The sequence below is a fragment of the Haliotis cracherodii genome, unplaced genomic scaffold (genome assembly GCF_022045235.1).
Source record: "Haliotis cracherodii isolate W230 unplaced genomic scaffold, xgHalCrac1.p SCAF_3, whole genome shotgun sequence".
NCBI lineage: Eukaryota > Metazoa > Mollusca > Gastropoda > Lepetellida > Haliotidae > Haliotis > Haliotis cracherodii.
In genome coordinates, this window is record NW_027266286.1 from 69,916,638 (window position 1) to 69,939,034 (window position 22,397).

The 22,397-nt window shown below is 41.3% G+C and overlaps 2 protein-coding genes across 3 annotated transcripts; both read left to right on the forward strand.

The window, feature by feature from the left end:
• The first annotated feature begins 3,404 nt into the window (after window positions 1–3,404).
• Window positions 3,405–19,237, forward strand: LOC139474615 (carbohydrate sulfotransferase 15-like). Of its 2 annotated transcripts, none has more exons than XM_071257698.1 (8): window positions 3,405–3,629; window positions 9,107–9,314; window positions 9,670–9,792; window positions 10,492–10,648; window positions 14,608–14,761; window positions 16,391–16,538; window positions 16,755–16,941; window positions 18,371–19,237. In XM_071257698.1, exons 1-7 carry the CDS (start codon window positions 3,417–3,419, stop codon window positions 16,937–16,939), a joined length of 1,188 nt encoding a protein of 395 aa, XP_071113799.1. In that variant the 5' UTR covers window positions 3,405–3,416; the 3' UTR covers window positions 16,940–16,941; window positions 18,371–19,237. The 2 variants fall into 2 exon arrangements, with proteins under 2 accessions (XP_071113799.1, XP_071113798.1); XM_071257697.1 differs by having other exon boundaries at window positions 18,384–19,237.
• An 828-nt stretch (window positions 19,238–20,065) lies between these two features.
• On the forward strand, window positions 20,066–21,208 carry LOC139475667 (zinc finger CCHC domain-containing protein 12-like). Its single transcript, XM_071258855.1, has one exon. It carries the CDS (start codon window positions 20,066–20,068, stop codon window positions 21,206–21,208), a length of 1,143 nt encoding a protein of 380 aa, XP_071114956.1.
• Window positions 21,209–22,397: the final 1,189 nt, after the last annotated feature.

Genomic DNA, 22,397 nt, shown 5'->3' on the forward strand with positions numbered 1-22,397 from the left:
TAGGCCCTAATTCATACAGACCTATAACTATATTGTGTTGCTTCGGCAAACTTTTCACCCGATTATTAAATAACAGATTAGCTAAAAACTTTTATGTTAATAACATTTTAAATACCGTGCAAGCAGGATTTAGAAAAGGGTTTTTCTACTTGTGATAACATCTTTGCAATGCAAATGTTGATTCAAATAATGAAAATATCAAAAAAGGAATTATATTCGTTGTTTTTATAGATTTCACTAAAGCATTCAATAACGTACGGAGAGTTGGTCTGTGGCATCAACTTCAAAAATAGAAAGAAGGTTTTTCATCCTGGTCAAGAATATGTACCACACCATCAAATCTAAAATTGCAGTTCTCTGACGATTTCTTTTGTCATGATGGTGTACGACAGGGTGAAAACCTTTCGTCTCCCCTATTTTCATTATTCCTAAATGATCTTGAACAATATCTGCTGAATAATGAATGTAAAGGTGTTGATCTTGGAAATCTTAATGAAGCTAACCTAACTGTATTTTTTCAGCTCCTAATACTGCTCTATGCTGATGACACAGTTATAATTAGTGATAACTCTAAAGACCTTCAAAAATCGTTAAATCAGTTTTCCGAATACTGTGCTCTATGGATCTTAAATGTTAATCTAACAAAAACAAAAGTTGTGATCTTTGGTGCCGGACCTGCAAATAAATCGAAATTATGTTTCACTATTGGCTCCGACCCTATCGAAACTGTAGATTCATATAACTACCTTGGCCTAAAACTACACAGGATTAGACGATGTATACAAGCAGTCAAATCTCTGTCAGAAAACGCAACTAAAGCCATGTTCAGCCTACTCATGAAGTCCCGAAATGTTTCTTTGCCATTAGATTGCCTCTTATCTGCATTTGATGCAATCGTCGTCCCCATACTATTATATGGTGTCGAGATCTGGGGATACGAGAATCTAACTAGTATAGAAAGGGTTCACCTAAAATTTATCAAACTAGCTTCCGAACTGAAATACACAATACCAAACTTTATGTTATATGGCGAATTGGGTAGGGAACCACTGAGTATTAAAGTTTACAAACGTGTTATCTCTTTTTGGCATAAGCTTGCTACCTCAGACTGTGAAAATGGTGACAGCAAATTTGCATAGATAACAACTTTTGAGAAGTATCGTGACAAACGAGTGGCAGTGCCAGCTGATGTAAGGTACCCGATGACTTTGCCACTTCTCTGGCAGCCGTTAACAAATCAGCGTTCATTTCACGGTGGCAGAGCTCTTGTATTTCCATTACAACTTTATCCGTAGGTTTATGCTGTTATCTGACAAATGGACATGCCCTTGCAATTTGCGCAGCATTCGGACTGCTTGCCACGTGTATGTCTGATGCCACAGAAATCTCAACCCAGATAGAGGATGCAGCACTTGTTATTGAAAAGTCTAGTCGATGATCAAATTGAGAATATACACGCTTCGTAAGCTGTCCTTTAATACAGTATTTTTATCTTACACTCCCACGTTACAGACGATATATTTTAGCTTTCTTAAGGTGTGACTCTCTAAAACTAGAAATAGAAAGTGGCAGATATTGTAACCCCCCATCCCCAGCCCACCCCACCCCCGGGGGCGGAGGTGTGGGACTTCCAGGAAAGAGCTTTTATTGATAGATTAAATATCATTTTTGTAAATATGTTTTGGGTCTTGGTAAACATGTTGCGAGTATAGTGCAGCTTTATCCGACTGCGGTAGACATGGATTACTACCAAAAATGTGTAAAGTACTGGTGTAAATTGTTAAGAATGTCGGATGATCGATATCCCAGACAATGTTACCTACATATTAAGAAGTTAAATTCAACAGGAAGAAGACATGGGCATCTTGTGTAAGATTGTTTTTATACACTATGGTTTTCGGATATGCATATTTTTAGTAATATCAATGATTCAAAACGACTTGCACATTATATGAATATTAAGTCATTGCTGACTGTTGACTATTATGTTACAAATATCAATGTTAGGGAATTAAGAAGATTTACCATCCAAAACTGACAGAGATGTGTTTTACAATATGAGTGAGTGAGTGAGTTGTAATTTATGGTGCTTTTAGCAGTGTTCCGGCAATATCACGACAGGGGACACCAGAAATGGGCTTCAGACATTGTACATCGTGGCAACGCTTTACCCACTAGGCTTCCCGACCAAATTTGACCCCCCTCATATGACAACCTGTAACATTTATTAATGTCTAGTGTTAACACAGCACTTATAATGTGTACGTAACATAATCATATTTTTTACTCTTTGAAATGTGCCATATAATGTGAAAAAAGAAAGAAAGAAGGTGATAAAAAATCTAATCTAATCTATTGAAACATTATTTGTTTTAATTTTGACATGAATTGTTTGATACCTCGACTAGGTATTTACCTTACCGTTTTACTGTCCATTGTCGACATGTATTAATACTAACTAACTTGTCCTCATCGCGATATGGTGGCAATATTGCCAATGCGATGTACAACTTTAACACGCTCATGCACTCACTTCACAGTTTGAAGATTATTTGAAATATTCCTTAAACCTGTATAAAAGAAGCAGGCACATGCAGTCACCATCACACCTTCTAGGGGTATGATGGAGGTATGACTCACGTCAGTGAACATTGTTTATGAAAAGCCTTCGATACAATAGGATCTATGTACAAACGAGTGACCCTTTCAGAAATGTATTGAGTAAACGTTGATAGATCGATTTCAAGCCTTTTTTTAAATAATCGACTCCTTATGTGTAGTTTCTTTTGATTGTCATTGCGTGTGCTTTATTTGAGGTAGCGTTGACAGCTGTTGCCACATACGGCGCCCTATTATTCGTGGTCGTATTGATGGAAGGATTCACATCAGGCCTGATCAATAGGCCACTGACAGATGTGCTTATGTCAACAATTTGGAGGATCTAATGAATAAAATCTAACACCGAAGTCAGCAATACTAGTATTCACGCTATGTCACGGAGACCTGTAAATGTTCTAGTCATCGACGCACAATGACAAGCAATCAGCCACGTGGTCGAGCCTAACGACACGAACCTCTTTCGGCGCTCATAATCACAAGCAACAGAAGCTTGGGCCAATTTCACATGGGATTACATTTAAAGAATGGCATGGAAACAGTAGAAAACTTATGTCATTTGTAAGTCTTTGCGCCAAAACGTAACATTCCTTATTATTCAAATCATGTAGTACAATGAATCGCCGTTAATCCGGTCGTATAAACGAATCATGTCATGAAGTAATTAACCTTTGTCAATATGTAAACGTTCCAACAGTAATCATTCGAAAGTTTGGCTTTCCGAATTAACGGTGTCCGGAATAACGAGATTTCAGTGTATTACCACATCTGTTTCAGTTGTCTGTTCCTGTACTTCAACCATGACTAAAGTATCCATGTACATGCATGTTGTCGCATTCGCAACGGTGGTGTTGGTGTGTACGTTTACATACATGGAGTTTGACCAAGTTGGACAAAATAGACCATGGCAACTCATTTGGAACACTGACAGACTGTTCAAGAAAGAAGTGTATATGCCACAGTTTCCCTGTGTTGGAGCAATACCAGGCGAAGACGAGGATCTTTTTTGCTTGGTAAGATTTCTATCTCGCATATCGATAACACTTTTTTTTACATATTTTGACATCATATGTGATTGAAACATTCATAAGATTGACAGGCAGTGACATCGTAACGTTGTTTCTAACCACACTATTCTCGCTATATCAAGACGGCAAGTACATACTCTGGACCGGACAAACCAGTGACGGAAAGAATAAGCTAAACTCAACGCTGTCGGGATACGAAAGCTTACAGTCAGCTTACAAATCACCGATATTGACCTTGCCATCCAATCTTGTCTCCTCTTACTACAAGCTAAAGTGTGCTGCGGACTGGTGATCATTTCGCGAAGTCGCACAACAGTAAACCTCCCAATATGTCTCGTGAATGAGAAAAATGTGTCTAATTAATTCATACAGGTGGTGAACGACCTCTTGGTTATACAACCTCTCCAGACGTTTTGTCTTGGGTCGAACAACCTGTTTTTGTTTTATTTTGGTCCAATATACCCTGTCTATAAACCTTGTCTTGGGCCAATATACCATGTCTACAGGGTTTGTCTTGGGTCAATGTTCCATGTCTAAAGGCTTTGTCTCGGTCAATATACCATGCCTACAGACTTTGTCTCGATTCAATATCTTATGTCTACAGGCTTTGTCTCGGGTCAATATCTTATGTCTACAGACTTTGTCTCGGGTCAGTATGCCATGTCTACAGGCTTTGTCTCGGGGCAATATCTTATGTCTACAGGCTTTGTCTCGGCCAATATACCATGCCTACAGACTTTGTCTCGATTCAATATCTTATGTCTACAGGCTTTGTCTCGGGTCAATATCTTATGTCTACAGACTTTGTCTCGGGTCAGTATGCCATGTCTACAGGCTTTGTCTTGGGTCAATGTTCCATGTCTACAGGCTTTGTCTCAGGTCAATATACAATGTATACATGGTTTGTCTCGGGTCAATATTCCATGTCTACAAGCTTTGTCTCGGGTCAATATTCCATATCTCCAGGCTTTGTCTCCGGCCACTTCGGCCAATATACCATGTCTACAGGCTTTGTTTTGGCTAATATACTATGTCTACAGGCTCTGTCTCGACCAATATAAAGTGTGTACCGGCTTTTTCTCCTTTCAATATACCATGTCAACAGGCTTTGTCTCGGGTCAATGTACCATGTATACAGGCTTTCTATCGGGACAATATACCATGTCTACAGGCTTTGTCTCAGGTCAATATACAATGTATACATGGTTTGTCTCGGGTCAATATTCCATGTCTACAAGCTTTGTCTCGGGTCAATATTCCATATCTTCAGGCTTTGTCTCCGGCCACTTCGGCCAATATACCATGTCTACAGGCTTTGTTTTGGCTAATATACTATGTCTACAGGCTCTGTCTCGACCAATATAAAGTGTGTACCGGCTTTTTCTCCTTTCAATATACCATGTCAACAGGCTTTGTCTCGGGTCAATGTACCATGTATACAGGCTTTCTATCGGGACAATATACCATGTCTACAGGCTTTGTCTCTGGTCAATATACCATGTCTACAGGCTTTGTCTCTGGTCAATATACCATGTCTACAGGCTTTGTATCAGGTTAGTAAACCATGTCTACAGGCTTTGTCTCGGGTCAGTATACCATGTCTACAGGCTTTGTCTCGGGTTTGTATAGTATGCTTGTGTGTGCGCGCGTCTGCATGTACTAGTCCGGACTGATGCCAATTTATAGTGCTAGCTCACTGAGATACCATGCTGCAGTTTAACATGAATATCCCACTCAGACACAGTATACTGACTCCGAGCCGACCACTCCTTGTTTTACCCCCTTAATGCCGAGCACCAGACAGGGTAACAACAAGTACCATCTTTTAACGTCTTTTGGTATGACACGGCTGGGGATCGAACTCCAACAAATGTTGCTGGAGTCTACACACACACACACACGCACGCACGCACGCACGCACGCACGCACGCACATACACACACACATACATACATACATACACACACACTCACACACACACACACACACACACACACACACACACACACACACACACACACACACACACACACACACACACACACATGGCCACATCACTGCGGAAACTAATATTTATAGAATAACATTTCTTTTCTATGCATTTAACAATAAGAATGTACTACTGCAGTTACTACAATATTCAAAGGGTACGTGGCACTTTAGACATCTACAAAGAGAATGTATTGCAAGAATTGGGAACAACAGAGAACTTGATATTTGGCTCATTCTTAATACAAGTGTGACGTCACATCTTTTTCGTCACAATGAGCGATATGACGTCCTAATAGTGACGTACGGTGTAGAAAGAAACAATGCACGGCTTGCTCACTTTTTTAAAGAGTGCCAAATTTATGTTTGCTTTAATTTAAAAGGTGTTCTGCTACTTGCGTTCAATGCCTTGCTCACTTTTTTAAGGAGTGCCAAATTTATGTTTGCTTTAAAAGGTGTTCTGCTACTTGCGTTCAATGCCTGTCGCATGTCCGAGTGAAGAATTATGGTGTAAACAAGTGCTTGAGAACATACAGCGCCATATTGATTTCGGAATTCAGATCGACAATCCACTCAAATCATTGGATTCAACCTATGGCGCTTCACTCCATATATTTGTTTACACCAAAAAGTTCGTATTTTTTACAGTCACATTAAAATAATGATAACCGTACTGTACTTCAATGGAATATTGCTGGGTACGGCGTTAAACAACAAACAAACGTCAATGTAGAGCCGGGTTACCTGTAGATGTGACCGTGAAATTAGAACCGAACGTGCAGCATGAGATTCCAAATGTTAAAACAGTATATTTATCTACGAACTGGATCAACATCAAACCATTGAAAATAAAACCGAATTCAGATTCATGTTACTGTGTATGTACAACTAAACACCAAAACACATCCTATAGTTTGCATGTAGTTAAGTGAAATGGGGTTTAACGTCGCGTCCAAGATTATTGCACTTATATAGCGACGTGCATGTACGTGTGTGTGTGTTTGTGTGGCTGCTTGTACTAGTCCGGACTGATACCGATTTATAGTGCTAGCTGACTGAGATAGCATGCCGCAGTTTAACATGAATATCCCACTCAGACACAGTATACTGACTCCGAGCCGACCAGTCCTTGTTTTAACCCCTAAATGCCGAGCGCCAGACAGGGTAACAACAAGTACCATCTATTAACGTCTTTTGGTATGACGCGGCCGGGGATCGAACCCCGGACCCTCCGCTCTCCGGGTGGACGCTCTACAACTAGACCACGGTGGCGGTCTAGTTTGCATGTACCTTACGTAGTAGCGCCACGCACGTGCGTTTGGTGTCATTCCTGATTGTGACGCTGTCAAAAAGGTGCCTATTTCTGCCAATCGTATTGATTCTTCTTATCATTGATTGGCAGTTGTGATTTACTTGATTTTATTCCTTGTTCGTGTATGATCAAGTAATGCGGCGTCTGCAAGGCGTGAAGCGCCTAGGAACATTCGGCATGCTGGAAACTGGCAGAAGTCAGCGTGCCGTTGCCAATTGCAATGTGTTCAATGTTCCACATTCTGTGATAAGCAGACTATGGAATAGGTACCAGCAAAAGCATAAACGTTGACGATCGACCCTTTTAGGGCGTTCCAGGTCAACGACAAACGTTAAGGATCGATTGATCCGAAACTAGAATCTAAGAAATCGAGCTCAAACGGCGAATTAAATTTCTGCACACTTTCATCAGGCTGCTGGAGTACGAGGTACGGGCAGACGATTAGAATGTATGCAGCTCATCGTTGTGCTCGACGACCACGTGTTGTGCTGCCACTTACAAACCGTAGATATTGCCAACAGATGTCCCTGGTGTACACAACGTCGAAACTGGAGTAATCGTCTCTGGTCACGTGTCATGTTTTCAAATGAGTCCTGATTCACTTTGCGCTTCCTTGATAGGCGTGGTCGTGTCTGCATGGCGACGTCGACATATTTGGCCGTGGATCGGTAAAAGTGTGGGGTGGCATCACCATGACTGGCCAGACCCCACTGCATATTGTGCAAAGAAGGGTAAGGTTACTGGACCGAACTATTGTGACAACATACTGACACCCTCAGTTGCCCCGTGTGCAAGGGACCCGTGAAGATTACCGGGGTAGAATAGGTCTTCAGCAACCCATGCTTGCCGTAGAAAGCGACAATGCTTGTCGTAAAAGGCGACTAACGGGATCGGGTGGTCAGGCTCGCTGACTTGTTTGATACATGTCATCGATCCCAATTGCTTTGATCGATGCTCATGATATCAATCACTGGATTGTCTGGTCCAGACTCGATTATTTACAGACCGCCGTCATATAGCTGGAATATTGCTGAGTGCGGCGTTAAGCAACAAACCAACCAACCAACCAACCAACCAACCGTGTGCAAGGCGTGTGGGTCGACGTTTTGTCTTTCCCATCGTTCACGAATCGCCAGTGTTCACCTCCAGCAGCAACATCCATAGAACGCCATGGCCAGCTATGAGCCCAGACCTTTCCCAAATTGAATTTTCCTCTGGGACATGACAGGGAAACATATGCGTAAACGTCATAAGCCGTCGACAACCTTGGCCCGGGGCAGCAAGAGGAGTGGGACAGAGTCCCTCAAGTCATTGGGAGACTCATTCGCGTTGTGCCTGAATGAATGATTGACAGATCATGGTGGTATTATGCACAAGTGATCTAAAAACTAAAAACTTTAAAATTTCCATCTCACCCCTATCGTCCATCAAGATCGTTGTTAGCCATAACAGCTACTGTCATAATTCACTACCGGTTGTAATGTGTTTGCAATTCTTTCATACATACAGTTATTACTAGAAATTATGGCTAAAACGGATAGAATTGTCATTAAACAGCCCGCATGTTATCAATAATGAGCGGGGAACTGTAACTTGATAATGCCCTCATATTGCATTATCGCGCCCGTTGTTAGATGACGTCATACTGATGTTCAACACTGACGTCATCTGGTTTATTCTGTGACGTTTCAATATTTGTAAAAGTGGGTCCGTGACATTCGTTGTGAGTTGATTGCAGTAACTGTTTCAAAATCGATATTGTTGTTTATTTTTATTTCATAACAAGTGCTATCCATTTTAGCTATAATAACGGTAACGCTATTTTTTAGGGCGGTTAATGGAAGACCTTGGGCTCAACACGCACGCACGCACGCGCGCACACACACAAGCACACACACACACACGCACACTCACACTGTGTCAAATTGTGTCAAACCGTACTATTCGTTGCCGTGCAATGAAAGTGTGTTTGAATCAAGACGGTGAACACAAACTGCATGTGTCCTCTCAATTTATCGTTTACGACGATGTGATTTTGGGCACGGGCAGACGCCTTATCGACATTTACCCGATGACTTCAAGTTAACAAGATTTCGTGATGTATTTAACGAGTCATCTGGTCACTCGGTGATGTTTCATCACAATGCATGTATCTCTTCAGAACAGGACGGAACTGCTCCCTGACTACAAGAACCCGTGCTGGAAGGACCAAAACGACACCATCAGCTGCCTCCCTTATTTCCATCTCATTGGATCCGATAAATGCGGATCTACGGATCTGTTCAATAGAATTACTCACCACCCAGATGTGGAGACGTGTAGCTGTGAGCTTGGGAAGGAATCCTTTTACTGGAGCTGGTTTCGCTATGGTAAATTCTCTAACACATTCTCCCTGAACAAAGACAATTACAATATTCCCTTGTTATGACCCTCATGCGCCTATTCCTCGTGTAGATATACAATTTCAAGTTAATCATGCCCAGGGTAAATATAAAACGTCAAAGCCAGAGACTAACCAGTCTCGATTATGCAATGAAACAGATTCTGTTCAGCGTGGAACGTGTGTCTTTGTATAAACTGTGGAGCAAATGAAAGCATACCGAGCTTGTTTATTATGCGGCATTTCTCAAAATAAAGGTCAGTTTTGACGTAATAAAACACAACGGAGATGCATAATTTATTTTTATGTCTGATAGGATGTATTCATTACAACATGTTTTTCAGGTATAGCTCATAAAAGTATGAGACGTCATCATAAACCGTTTGCTGACTACATCAACATGTTTAGGAAGGCATCCGTCAGTATAAAAGCTTATGCAGTCGATGATTATCACCCTAAAGTTGTAGGTAAGTTACTCAGCAGACCATTTAAACTACGGGCGTGACTAGTTTCGAGATAGTTAAGCTTAAAATCCCAGTATTTTATTATGGTTGGCAATCAGGACCGGGTCGTACTATATTAAATATGTCATGGAATGTATTATTAAAGCCAAGCTTTCAATGAAATTAAATGCAATAACTAGTTTTAAAATATAATACGAAAAATGTATGGGAACATCCAATATTTCCATCAAATCTCAATGACTACACCGACAACCAGAACACATTGGATAATTTCAGATACTGTGGCATTTAAGGGATGAATCTTTCTTACCAGACACACAGTAAACAAATCGAATAATACCTGTTTGTTGAACAGAAATTTAGAGGTCAGTGTAAAAACATGCCTTTATTTAGCGTCATCATAGAAACTGGGACTTTGCATCGCGATTAGATATTTTCCAACTGCAGCTGCAAAACCAGATATTTATTCTTTAAAATTATGGGTCTGAATTTTTAAAAAAGAAAATCGTCCTGCAACAATGTACTTTGTGCGGCAGGCAATTTCGATTATTTTTTTTCAATGGTCTAAAGCACAATTATCTTTTTTCAAGAATTTTCGGGGACAATATTTTTTCTATAAAATCCCAGCTACAAATTCCCTCGTTGTTAGAATGTTTTAAGTACCGATTTTTATATTGCACACATTTATTTGCAATTTTCAAGGGGACGGAACACCGATGGACTTCTGGGATTTCCGAGGATGGACGAGAATACCTCAGAACAGAGGGCTTCAAGAACCTTTAGTTCTTACTCCACATTTAATGCGCCATGTGTATAAATATATGAAATTCCTACTCATCTTCAGAAACCCCATAGACAGGTACGTTGTTGATATATTTACTGTTGGTGTCAATATTACGGGTGCTTATCGAGGACAATTTCAAAATAATCTAATGACAGGTAATAGTAATATTACTCTTGTGATTATATTGTTATGTAGGTTCCGCAACGGGATTGCGATAGTTTGAGAAGTACCTGTGCCCTTCTTCCTTGACTTATTCGATCTCAAAGTTTGGCACCTCCGCGGTATTCCTACATTCAACAAATTGCTTCGGATGCTGAGTCTAACAAGGGGGTGTGTGGGGGTGTGGGTGTGTGTGTGTGTGGGGGGGGGGGGTGGTATATTTCTTAGCGAGAGAATAAATCTCTTTTATCCCGCCACGAGCAAGACAGACTGCACATGGATTTCTGAGAGGCAGCTTCGAAGCAAAAAGCCCAACGCTTTTTCCAAGTCAATGAATATCGCGTGACATAGCACAAGCTAACCTTCCCTCAATCGAACAGCTGTTTTCTATCAATTTTGAATTTTATATTAATTGTCTTATCAAAACTTGGATCACTCTGGATACATCACACATTCTGCGTCCCTCGTTAGCCTCCGGTTCGTGGTATAAAACCTACCCCTCGTTATCCTGTTACAGCTTATAGTATGTCTTAAAATAATGAAAATATATGTATCTCCACAAACAGCCAAACGCAGTACATTCTGGACAGGTGGGTCTCTCTGTCGAACATGACGGCCTAAAATGTCTCAAAGACGTTCTATTGGACTAAGCGGGGCTTCTTGTAGGCTAGGGAAGTGTCTCAGTGGCATTATGATGTAAGCATTCCAGAACAGCACGTCTAGCATTATCATCCAAAAGACAGGTCTAGTGGCCAAAGCATGATTGTCAAAATGGGGGTTAACTGCCGTCCCCAGGATGTCATACTGATATCGAGGTCTGTTCACATTACCTTGCACAGGCATGAAGTCAAGAATACAATTGAATGAAAAACAGACCCATACCATTACCGAACCCCCACCAAATGGATGTGTGTCTAAAATGATCAGACTATACCAAACGATCTGTTTTATTGACCTGGGGTAACATGGGATGTTTGGATGGTCTTCTGGCTCTACATCCAGATGATATCTGATAATTCTGGATGACATCGCTCTGCCTGGGAGCCGCCGTATTAGATATGGATACAACTTATTAATTTTAAAAACTTATCATTCTATGTCTTTTCTATGGTGGTGCTTAATGAAGTTCCAAGTGTATATCTACCAAAACGTCGGTTCTCTCATGATACTGGTCAAGAAGACTCACTCCCGATATAAAACTCGAAATGGTGGCGAGGTGCAACAGGCATGGAATGAGCGTCAGTGTGGGACGCGTCTGCAATTTAACTCAACGTTCTATCTAGCAACCATTTCGCATTCAGAGAAAAACGTCAACACACGCTTGGATACTCACATCTTTTACATACGTCCGAGCCTCAACATACATATTTCGACCCGAGTGGAACTCAGAAACCCCGGAAACAGGATTCAGTTCGCTCCGAGCGGACATCTCGTGTCAGCCATTACTTACCAGTTTTGTTATTCCGTACTTTCCTTGTTTATAGTTTAACCAATCGGTAATCGAATCACTGTTACTCCCCAGTCGATATTATCTAATTTTTAATGTGTGAGTTAAAACACACCCAACAACTGTCCTCATAGGTAGCTGTCCTCAACTGTCGACCCAAAGTGTCATTACTGCAAATTACAGTCTTTTACTTTCGGGAGATTTCTGCAACCTCAGGCTCCATAGTTTTGTATTCAATATAATTGCCGATTCTGACAGTACTGTCGATAAACGTGTCAGAACTTTTAACTTCAGTCTTGTAACTTTCTGGAAGGTATTGTTACTATATAACGCTACCATTTGGGCGAGTAAATACGATTTAGAACCCAATATACCCAAAGGTGGCTGTAATTAAACGTTCGCCGGTATCATAAACCTGTCACGGATGTTCACCGTTGTTTGGGACGTTACTTGTTTTTTCTTAGTAAGATTTCATCCCTTGTATAGGTTTTTATTCGTAAGGCTGAGTATGAGGGTTATCTTTTTCCCCAAAAGTGAGTGAGTATGGTTTTACGCCGCTTTTGCAATATTCCAGCGATAGCACGGTGGGGGACACAAGAAATGGGCTTCACATATTGTACCCATGTCGGGAACCGAACCCGGGCTTTTGGCGTGACGAGCGAACGCTTTAACCACTAGACTACCCCGCCGCCCCTTTTTTCTATAGAATTAATTGTGCCGAATGTGAAAATTCATTAGTATACAGTCAAAGACCATCTGTTGAAGGGACACACATAAATATTTCGAGTTATCTGAGGTTTGACACAACCAAAAATAAAGAGGGAATATGCAGGTCCAAGCTTTTACTCCAAAACAAGCGTAAGTTTGACACATTAAAGTTTGACACAACAATGTTTGACCGTAGTTTGTCTGCCTCATAGAATCTATGATTTCCTTCATAATATCATGATAAAAGCAATTATAATAATGCCATTTATCTTGCGCCATATTTCCACACAACCCAGAGGCATGCTAAAAGCATACATTATTTTTACCCCGATCAATGGATCGGTGATGAATGAAATTTTCATTCTCAGCTCCCTGGGGAGAATATAACCCAAGCTGCCTGTGAGTGAGTGAGTATGGTTTTACGCCGCTTTTGCAATATTCCAGAGATAGCACGGTGGGGGACACAAGAAATGGGCTTCACATATTGTACCCATGTCGGGAACCGAACCCGGGCTTTTGGCGTGACGAGCGAACGCTTTAACCACTAGACTACCCCGCCGCCCCTTTTTTCTATAGAATTAATTGTGCCGAATGTGAAAATTCATTAGTATACAGTCAAAGACCATCTGTTGAAGGGACACACATAAATATTTCGAGTTATCTGAGGTTTGACACAACCATAAATAAAGAGGGAATATGCAGGTCCAAGCTTTTACTCCAAAACAAGCGTAAGTTTGACACATTAAAGTTTGACACAACAATGTTTGACCGTAGTTTGTCTGCCTCATAGAATCTATGATTTCCTTCATAATATCATGATAAAAGCAATTATAATAATGCCATTTATCTTGCGCCATATTTTCACACAATCCAGAGGCATGCTAAAAGCGTAGTATTACATTATTTTTACCCCGATCAATGGATCGGTGAGCGATCAATTTTCATTCTCAGCTCCCTGGGGAGAATATAACCCAAGCTGCCTGTGAGTGAGTGAGTATGGTTTTACGCCGCTTTTGCAATATTCCAGAGATAGCACGGTGGGGGACACCAGAAATGGGCTTCACACATTATACCCATGTCGGGAACCGAACCCGGGTCTTCGACGTGACGAGCGAACGCTTTAACCATTAGACTACCCCGCCGCCCCTTTTTTCCCTGATAAGTTGAGAAGCAAGTGAAGTTTTGACTTTGTATTTCAAACGTCCAATGTTATGAAATCGAAATGTATTTTTTTCATTATGGACGACGGGAATCAAACCCAGAACCTTCTGTTCAGTAGTCAGGCTCTCTAACCATTCAACCACAGAACTTGTTAAAGATATGAGGTTCATTGGATGGTACCATGTTTAGCGAATATTTCCTAGCCAGATATCTTTTACGAGCGTTTCTTTAGACTGTCGTGGCGCACATTTATACATAACATTAAACAAATATTAATGAATGTTGTTTCGACAGTTCTTAAGTCGGATACAACACGTCTGTGTGTGTTTTATCCTTTACTGAATGACATGGTAGTCACACCAGACGAAATAATGTTAATATTCACCCCAATCAATTCCAGTAAAAAGCTCGTTAATCCGGACAAATATCCAATGATGGAACAGTGGATTATGAGTAACGTTACTTTTTGATATACCGAGACATTCCCAGCATGAAGTGTCTGGATTAAAGAGGTCCGGACGATCCAGGTTTAACTGTAAATTGTAACTGTAATTTTCAGATTATACTCAGACTACTACTTCATGAAGTATGGAAGGTCACCTGAGTCGTTCCATGATCATGTTATCCTTTCTGTCAGGATGATGGAGAAGTGCATCCAGGAAAACTCTGTCAGAACATGCATGTTTAGTACGACGATGTATCATCACCTACCGGTATTTACTTTCTTGAACTGTTGCTTTGATAATAATAATTACACTTGTGAGTGAGTGAGAGAGTAAGTTGGGTTTAACGCCGCTTTGACCAGTATTCCAGTTAAATCACGGCGTTTCAGTTAAGAGGATCCGGGGTAGAATAGGTCTTCAGCAACCCATGCTTGCCGCAAAAGGCGACTATGCTTGTAAGAGGCGATCGGGTGGTAAGAATCGCTGACTTGGTTGATGCATGTCATCGTATCCCATTTGCGTAGATCAATGCTCATGATGTCAATCTCTGGATTGTGTGGTCCAGATTCGATTATTTGCAGACCGCCGTCATATAGCTGGAATATTGCTGAGTGCGGCGTTAAACAACAAACAAACAAACAAACAAACACAACAATGTGGGAGGAAACCCCGAAAGTGATGCAGGTCTCAGACGTTTACCACTTTCTGGAAACCCAAGCGCATGGGCTGCTAAACCTAGAAACAAAATCGGAGCGAATTGGGACTCGAACCCACATTCATAGGTTTCATTACTAAAAACAGATTCGATTGTACGATTCCAAGTATGTCATGAGTATGCGTTTATGAATCATTATCAAAAAAAGGATGATACAAGGTGTTCACGAACAGGTGAGCGTATCCTGCCCACAGGTGGCACCCGTCAAAAACACACGCAAAGGCAAGTCAGTTGTTCACCTCGAAACAGCACGGGAACATGTGGTACAAGTCAAAATGGGGAATTGCATCGGGCATAATTTTTGTCACTGATGGGTCAACTTTGATGTCTACTATAAATATTTTGAAAGCTTTACTGAGACCTTGAATATTGTACCATTGGATCAATCAACTTTTGAGCAAGAGTCGTGCCCAAGGGACGGAAATCTGCACACCGAATTGCGGCGCCTTAGACGACAGAGCTATCCGTGGCCCCACTAACTATCTGTATGTTTAACGCAGATATCGCGACATAATGTGGCACTCACTATTGTATTATACATAATATTTATTTTGCATGATAAACTGCTCTTCTATCTCAACCTGGGACACGGGTGACCCAGTCGTCTAATGTGCTGCAATTCGCTGTGCAGGGGTGCGTCCCTTGTGTACGCAAGAAATCTATGATCGTGGGTTCGAGTCCCGATTCGCACCGATTATGTCTCTAGGTTTGTCAGTCTCAATACCCGTGCTTGTGGGTTTCACGATAGTGGTAAACGTCACAGACCTGGCACCCTGTCTACTGACAAGCTTCAGCGCTGTACATTTTACGATAGAGGCCAAAACTAATATGTCACATAATATTAAGTCGTCACAATCAATGACCGCTTGCAAAGAGTCATGATCAAAGCAAATGGTCAAATGAAGATAGTAAAACCTCTTCAAGTTTTCAAGCGGGAGAGGGGTTGGGGGCACAGTCGTCTAAGACACCGAAATTCCCTAAGACAGGGGGCTACATCCAAATTCGCCTTGATTTTGATACTTAATTTGCTAGGACCATATCCTTTCTAGTTGTTTTCCACAGGGTTCTAAGCATTTAAGACCTACATCAATATTGAGATGACACGACGTGAAATAACTGAAGTACAGTACTGCTCATAGCGGCGTATAACCCAATTCACTAACTAGTTTTCATTTATCTTTCAGACCAGACTCCATATTGGTTGTTATTCGGTGTTTCTAAAGGAATGGCTTTCTGTCTTTCCGCGGGAGGACTTCCTCATCTTGAAAACAGAGGACTACAAGGCCAATGCTTGGGGAACTCTCAGTGACGTCTTTAAGTTTCTATCACTACGTATGTTGCATACTTCAAAACTAAATTTAGAAAAATTATATAGTTCAGGTTATGTATTGTCGGTAAGGCTTAGGTAAAGAACTAATAATTGTTATTCTTGTCGATTAAAACTTCAAATACCTACGTGTTCATGATACATAACAGTTGCACATAATTAATATTCATATACCTATATTCATGATAAAATCCTGTAATAGTCAATCCATGTATTTTCAGCTCCACTGAATGTGACGGCTATGGACAAGCTCGCACAACTTAAAAAGCAACATGAGACCAAATCTAAAAGAAATGCGCTTGATATGAAGAATAGTACACGAAGAATACTCCACGACTTTTATGCTGAATATAATAAGGAACTCGCTGATATACTAAACGATGACAAATTCCTGTGGGAAACATGACAGTAGGCAAATGTTATTATCTTAAAAACCTGTATATATACAAATGCACAAATGTTGAGCGCCACCATATTTATAGTCTCTTGATTTCACGTGTGGGAATCAGAAATACGAAATATGATGCTGTATGACTGAATTAGGCTTCCATAGTTTCATGAACCCAAATTTGTCCAGATACCACAAGGAAAGCGTGCTTTGCGTGTTGCTGCAGTTCCCCTACCCTATAAATAGTGAAATTCAAGTTTCAGACACGTGGTTGCATTTTGCTCCTGTGTGAGATTCCCCTTCCAATAGATATTTATAATCAGCCATTGTGAGGAGAAAGTTAACGAATGCTGAAAGATGGCAAGTGATAGGCATGAAAAATGCTGGCATGTCATGCAGGGCCATTGCAAGACAAATGGGTCGTCATCACAGTGTTATCACTCGTTTGGTTGTCAAACATGGTCAAACCAATGATGTCAATGACAGGCATAGGTCTGGTAGGCAAAGAAAGACCTCTAACAGAGAGGATAGACGTCTTTTCAGGATAGTCAGACGAAATCCATTTGCCACATCAACAGATTTAAGACTGCAGTGGATTACCCATCAGAGACTCTCGACGATGATCGTAAGGCGTCGCCTCAGAGCGGCTGGTTATATAACGCCAGAAAACCAGTAAAATGTCCTCAACTGACTGAGAGGCACATGCGGAATCGTCTGATATGGTGTCGTGCCCGTAGTCGATGGAACCTGACCAACTGGAGATGGATCCATTGTTCTGACGAGTGTCGAATGCTGCTACGAACTGTTGATGGTCGAATACGTGTTTGGAGGCAACGTGACACTCGTTTTGCACCAAAGAACATCCAGAAGACCTCAACATGTCATGGTATGGGGTTGTGTTTCCTTCGGCTGCAAACTTCCGCTGGTGGCAATTCGTGGAAACCTGAATGGCTAACAATACCAAGATTCCGTTCTTCGTCCAGTGGTAGTCCCTCATTTTGACTACCATCCTCTTCAGGCAAGACCTGTTTACATGGACGACAATGCTAGACCACACAGATCTCGGGCAGTTTTGGCTTATTCGGTGAAATTCCTTTCTGCTCATATTCTTTTGGAACACAAGATAAACTTGCTTTGGGACAACCTTTGCATCACACGAGGTTTACATATACGGCTTATAAAAAATCGTACATCTCCTTATGATATTAATCATTAAGTGCCAAAAATAACAGCTCACAAATATGGTGGGTGGCGCTTAACTTTTGTGCATGTGTATATATACAACAAATATTCAAAGTAAATTATCAGTAGTTTTAAAAAATATATATGTGACAGGATCAGATAGTTGTATATATTTTGAGAGTTTTATTAGTCTAGATTTTTTACTGAATTAAATATTCAGTCAAGTATGTTTTAAACATTATATACTTCATACTTCAGCTCTCCTAGTTCTCTGTTTCAGCTTACTGCATGAAGACTTTGCCACAGCCTCAATCACCTAATGCACTATCACACAATAGCCTGCCCAAGCGCGCCCCTCACAGCCCCTTTGTGTTTAACTTTCTAGCTTATTGTCTCCAGTTTAAAGGGTTTAGTTTTTACTGCAGTATATATCACATTTGATGTTACTTTCGAACGCACGTATCACGTATATTGGACATTTTGGAATTCACAATTTGGACTAATTGTGGTGTTTGATCTATGGACTTTGGAATTCACTTCTAAAGATGTAGCTCTATTACTCGTGCAGAGGTCTGTGTCTGGACTGATGAACCCAGGTCCACACACTTGGGTTTAAAAGAAATTTATCAGTAATAAATAACTGGCTATAACTGCGAACAACACCTGCGTCTGTCCTTCATACCATGAAGCAGTTCCGGTTTCAATGGAGCCCCCAGTGAGGACTATAGCCTAGCAAGACACAGACAGCTACGTATTGACTTCATCCTCCCTTGTCCACTACATGTGCTATGACGTCATTCGGGGAAACATCGTAACATGCCGTTACACGCGTGTGAGACATTTTTGTGATTTTGAATTATATAGACTCAATATAAACAGTTTATAATGAGCCTCAATCCTGTATTTCATCTGAACTCTGTCAGCGGTTATGCGATCGGACGAGATCTCAGCGTACAGTAATATGACATTACAGAGACATTTCCGATCTATGCGTTATGCATACTGGATCTAGCAATGTAACCTTGTGTACCCGGGTTGTGTTGTGCAAGTATGCACCTAAACCGTTTACCATGTTGTAATCTTGTCACGTGATATCACTAAAATTATAATTACAAGTTTATTTTCTGGCTTTATAGAGCTTTATTGTACATATGCTTGTGATATTCCTGTGCCTGCGTGCACATATTATTGAAATGTGTTGTTTCTCTTAGTGAGCGCTCACACATTTGATATTTACTAGTAGTTAGTTTAGATCATATGTTTTTTGTGTTACCCTGTGATTGCAAGTACAATGGCTGAGAGTACCATGTTGGTATGATGTGTGTGTGAATAAAGTGAGATAGCAAATCTTACATTTAAACTTTAGCAAATAAATAACTAGGCCTTAATAAACCTTTCAAATTTCATCATGTAGGGCTGGTGTTGTGTTCCAAGTTCAGTGGTATTTGTATTAGTGTTGTTACTTGTCTTGTGGTAGATCAATACCTTGCTGTTTATTCAGCTGCTTCATGTGTGTCAATATGGATTGTATTTGGGTTTTTGCGGTTTGCTGGGTTTCTGGTTAACTTTGGTATATAAGCATTCCCCGAGTCCCATTATATTGTCCCCGCTTGCGTAGATATACACTGCATGTGCACATGAGCAAAGCTGTTTGCACAACTTTCAACTTTTTTTCTAGGTATCTTCTACACGTGTGAAGTAATATGATGTTCTTTATCTTCACGTTCTAGCTTTTTAGGCCATTTTCCTTCAGGTATTTCTCAAACATCTCAGCTTGTTGGTCATTATGCCATGAGCACACACTCAATTGCATAATGTTTTCGTTTTTCAGGTTATCCTGAATATACAATCATATATTTGCAGTATCACTTGCTTACACAAGGGCATCCTGCGTATGGTTGTTGACACAACATTTATGTTATCCCCTATAATTTCCTTATCACATGCTCATGTTACAGCATCATGAGTAAACCACCACCTGAAGAGTTCGAGAAACGTATTTCTTATTTTCAGGCTCTCGGTACCTGGCCTACTGTTGATAATCCAGAGGACCTGGTACAGTGGATGCGAGCATACACTCAGACCAAGGTCAAGGCTGAGGATGGTTCGTCCATCCCGCCTTCTATCCAAGGTACTCTAGCACCTGTTACATTAGCACAGGCACCAAAGGTTCCATCATTTTCTGGTGACAAGAAGGGCGAAACATCTTTTGATGTTTGGAAATATCATGTTGAGTGTTTGTTTCAAAACAAGTCTTTTTCACCACAGGCTGTTGTTAACATAGTCCAACAATCCCTACGTGGTAAGGCAGCAACGGTTGCCATGTGCCTTGGGCCTGAGGCTGATATCAAGCAGCTCATTTCAAAGCTAGAGGCTACTTTTGGAAGTGTAGATAGGGGTCAATCACCACTAGCTAACTTTTATAGCTCACGTCAAGAGGCCACAGAAGAAGTTGCTTTATGGGCATGCAGGTTGGAGCATTCACTCCTCCAAGCAGAAGCACAAGGACCAGTTCCCCAGGCAACCAGGAATGAGATGCTCCGCACACAGTTATGGTCAGGGTCAAAGCCAGGACTTCGGGATCAGACAGCTCATATCTATGACCAAGGAAGCACCGTTGACGACCTTCTCAGAGCCCTGCGGAGAGCTGAAGTAGATTTGCAGCAGGGAGCTGGAGCCAAGAAGAAGATTTCAACTCCTAATATGGCTGCTGTAAGCACACAGGACACTGAGATGAAGGAGATAAAGGGAATGTTGAGACAGCTGTCAAGCGAAGTTGCAGATCTGAAGAAGCAACAGATTACCTCACTCCCCGTTCCCTCTGTTCCTTGGATGAACAGAAACCCAGGACCTATAGGACCATCACCGAATCTGCAGCCTCCACCTCAACCTCAATATTGGGCACCTCCGCCAGGAACACCATCATGGTACCAGGACGAGAGAGGGAATTCTAGGAATCAGCGACCCTCTAAGGATTCCATTACTGGAGAGCCTATTTGTTTCAGGTGCAACCAGCCAGGACATCTACAGTACGGCTGCCGTGTAATTCTGGACCAAAGGCGCACTTTAAACAGGAAGAAGCCTATGGGACGGGGCAAGCCATAGGCTATAGGAGGAGGCGCCCCATCAATAACCAGCAAGTTGCCAAGCTAGTAGGTCAACCAAATGAAGGCACAGTTTACATTAATGGAGTTAAAGCCACAGCTCTTTTTGATACAGGTTCTACTGTGTCAACTGTTTCCCACAGCTTTTATACAAAGTTTCTCTCAGAACTTCCCATTAAGCTTTTGGATGTATTTTTACAAATTGATTGTGCAGATGGACAGCATCTTCCGTATTATGGCCACATCGAGGTTGAGTTGCAAGATACAGGATCCATATCTTCACTGCCATGTATCTTACTAGTCGTTCCAGATACACCCTACCACTCAGCAGTTCCTGTGTAATTAGGTACAAATATCTTGTCAACTTGTATGGACATCTTCAAACACCAATATGGAATTCGTTTTCTCCAAGAGGCAGATATTCATACAGCCTGGTACATGGCTTTCAGGAATATGATGCTGCAGAAGAAACAACTGGCAAGAAACAACTTCTCACTTGGAAGGATTAGAAGCGCTGAGACAGAACGAGTTATAATACCACCCAACACTGAAAGAGTTATTGAAGGTTATATTTTTAAGCCTCTTGTCTATAGGGATACATGTACCATGGTGCAACCAACTACAGGATCTGCCATACCATCTGACCTCGATATAGCACCAACTATCATCAACTACCATCATGATGACAGGTTTATGGTACAGATAGATGTCGCTCATGTAAGAACTAGGACTGTGGCTATTCCAACCCGTTCAGTACTGTGTGAACTCCAGGTCGTTAATGTTGAGGATGTTCCTGAGGGTGAAAGTCAAGGTGAAGACCAGGATGTTATCAACCTCATGGACATTGCTGCAAGGAAGTAGCAATCACACCTGAACAGTTGAAGATTGGCAAGCAGGTTATCTCACAGTACTTGGATGTATTTTCCAATGGCGTGACAGACTTAGGACATGTCCCCAATGTTAAGCATCGGATTGACCTTGAGGATGAACGACCTTTCAAGCAGAGACATAGAAGGATTGCACCATCAATGTACCAAGAAGTCAAGGAACACCTTCAACAACTGCTTGCATGTGGAGTCATCCGTCACTCATACTCCCCATGATCATCTAATGTGGTTTTAGACAGGAAAAAGAATGGGAAACTACGGATGTGTGTGGACTTTAGACAACTGAATCGTCGGACTATCAAA

Coding starts and splice junctions, on each gene's coding strand:
- LOC139474615 (XM_071257698.1), top strand. CDS start 3,417: ATGACTAAAGTATCCATGTACATGCATGTTGTCGCATTCGCAACGGTG. Junction 3,630..9,106: donor ACGAGGATCTTTTTTGCTTG/GTAAGATTTCTA, acceptor GTATCTCTTCAG/AACAGGACGGAACTGCTCCC. Junction 16,539..16,754: donor CTTTAAGTTTCTATCACTAC/GTATGTTGCATA, acceptor ATGTATTTTCAG/CTCCACTGAATGTGACGGCT.
- LOC139475667 (XM_071258855.1), top strand. CDS start 20,066: ATGAGTAAACCACCACCTGAAGAGTTCGAGAAACGTATTTCTTATTTT.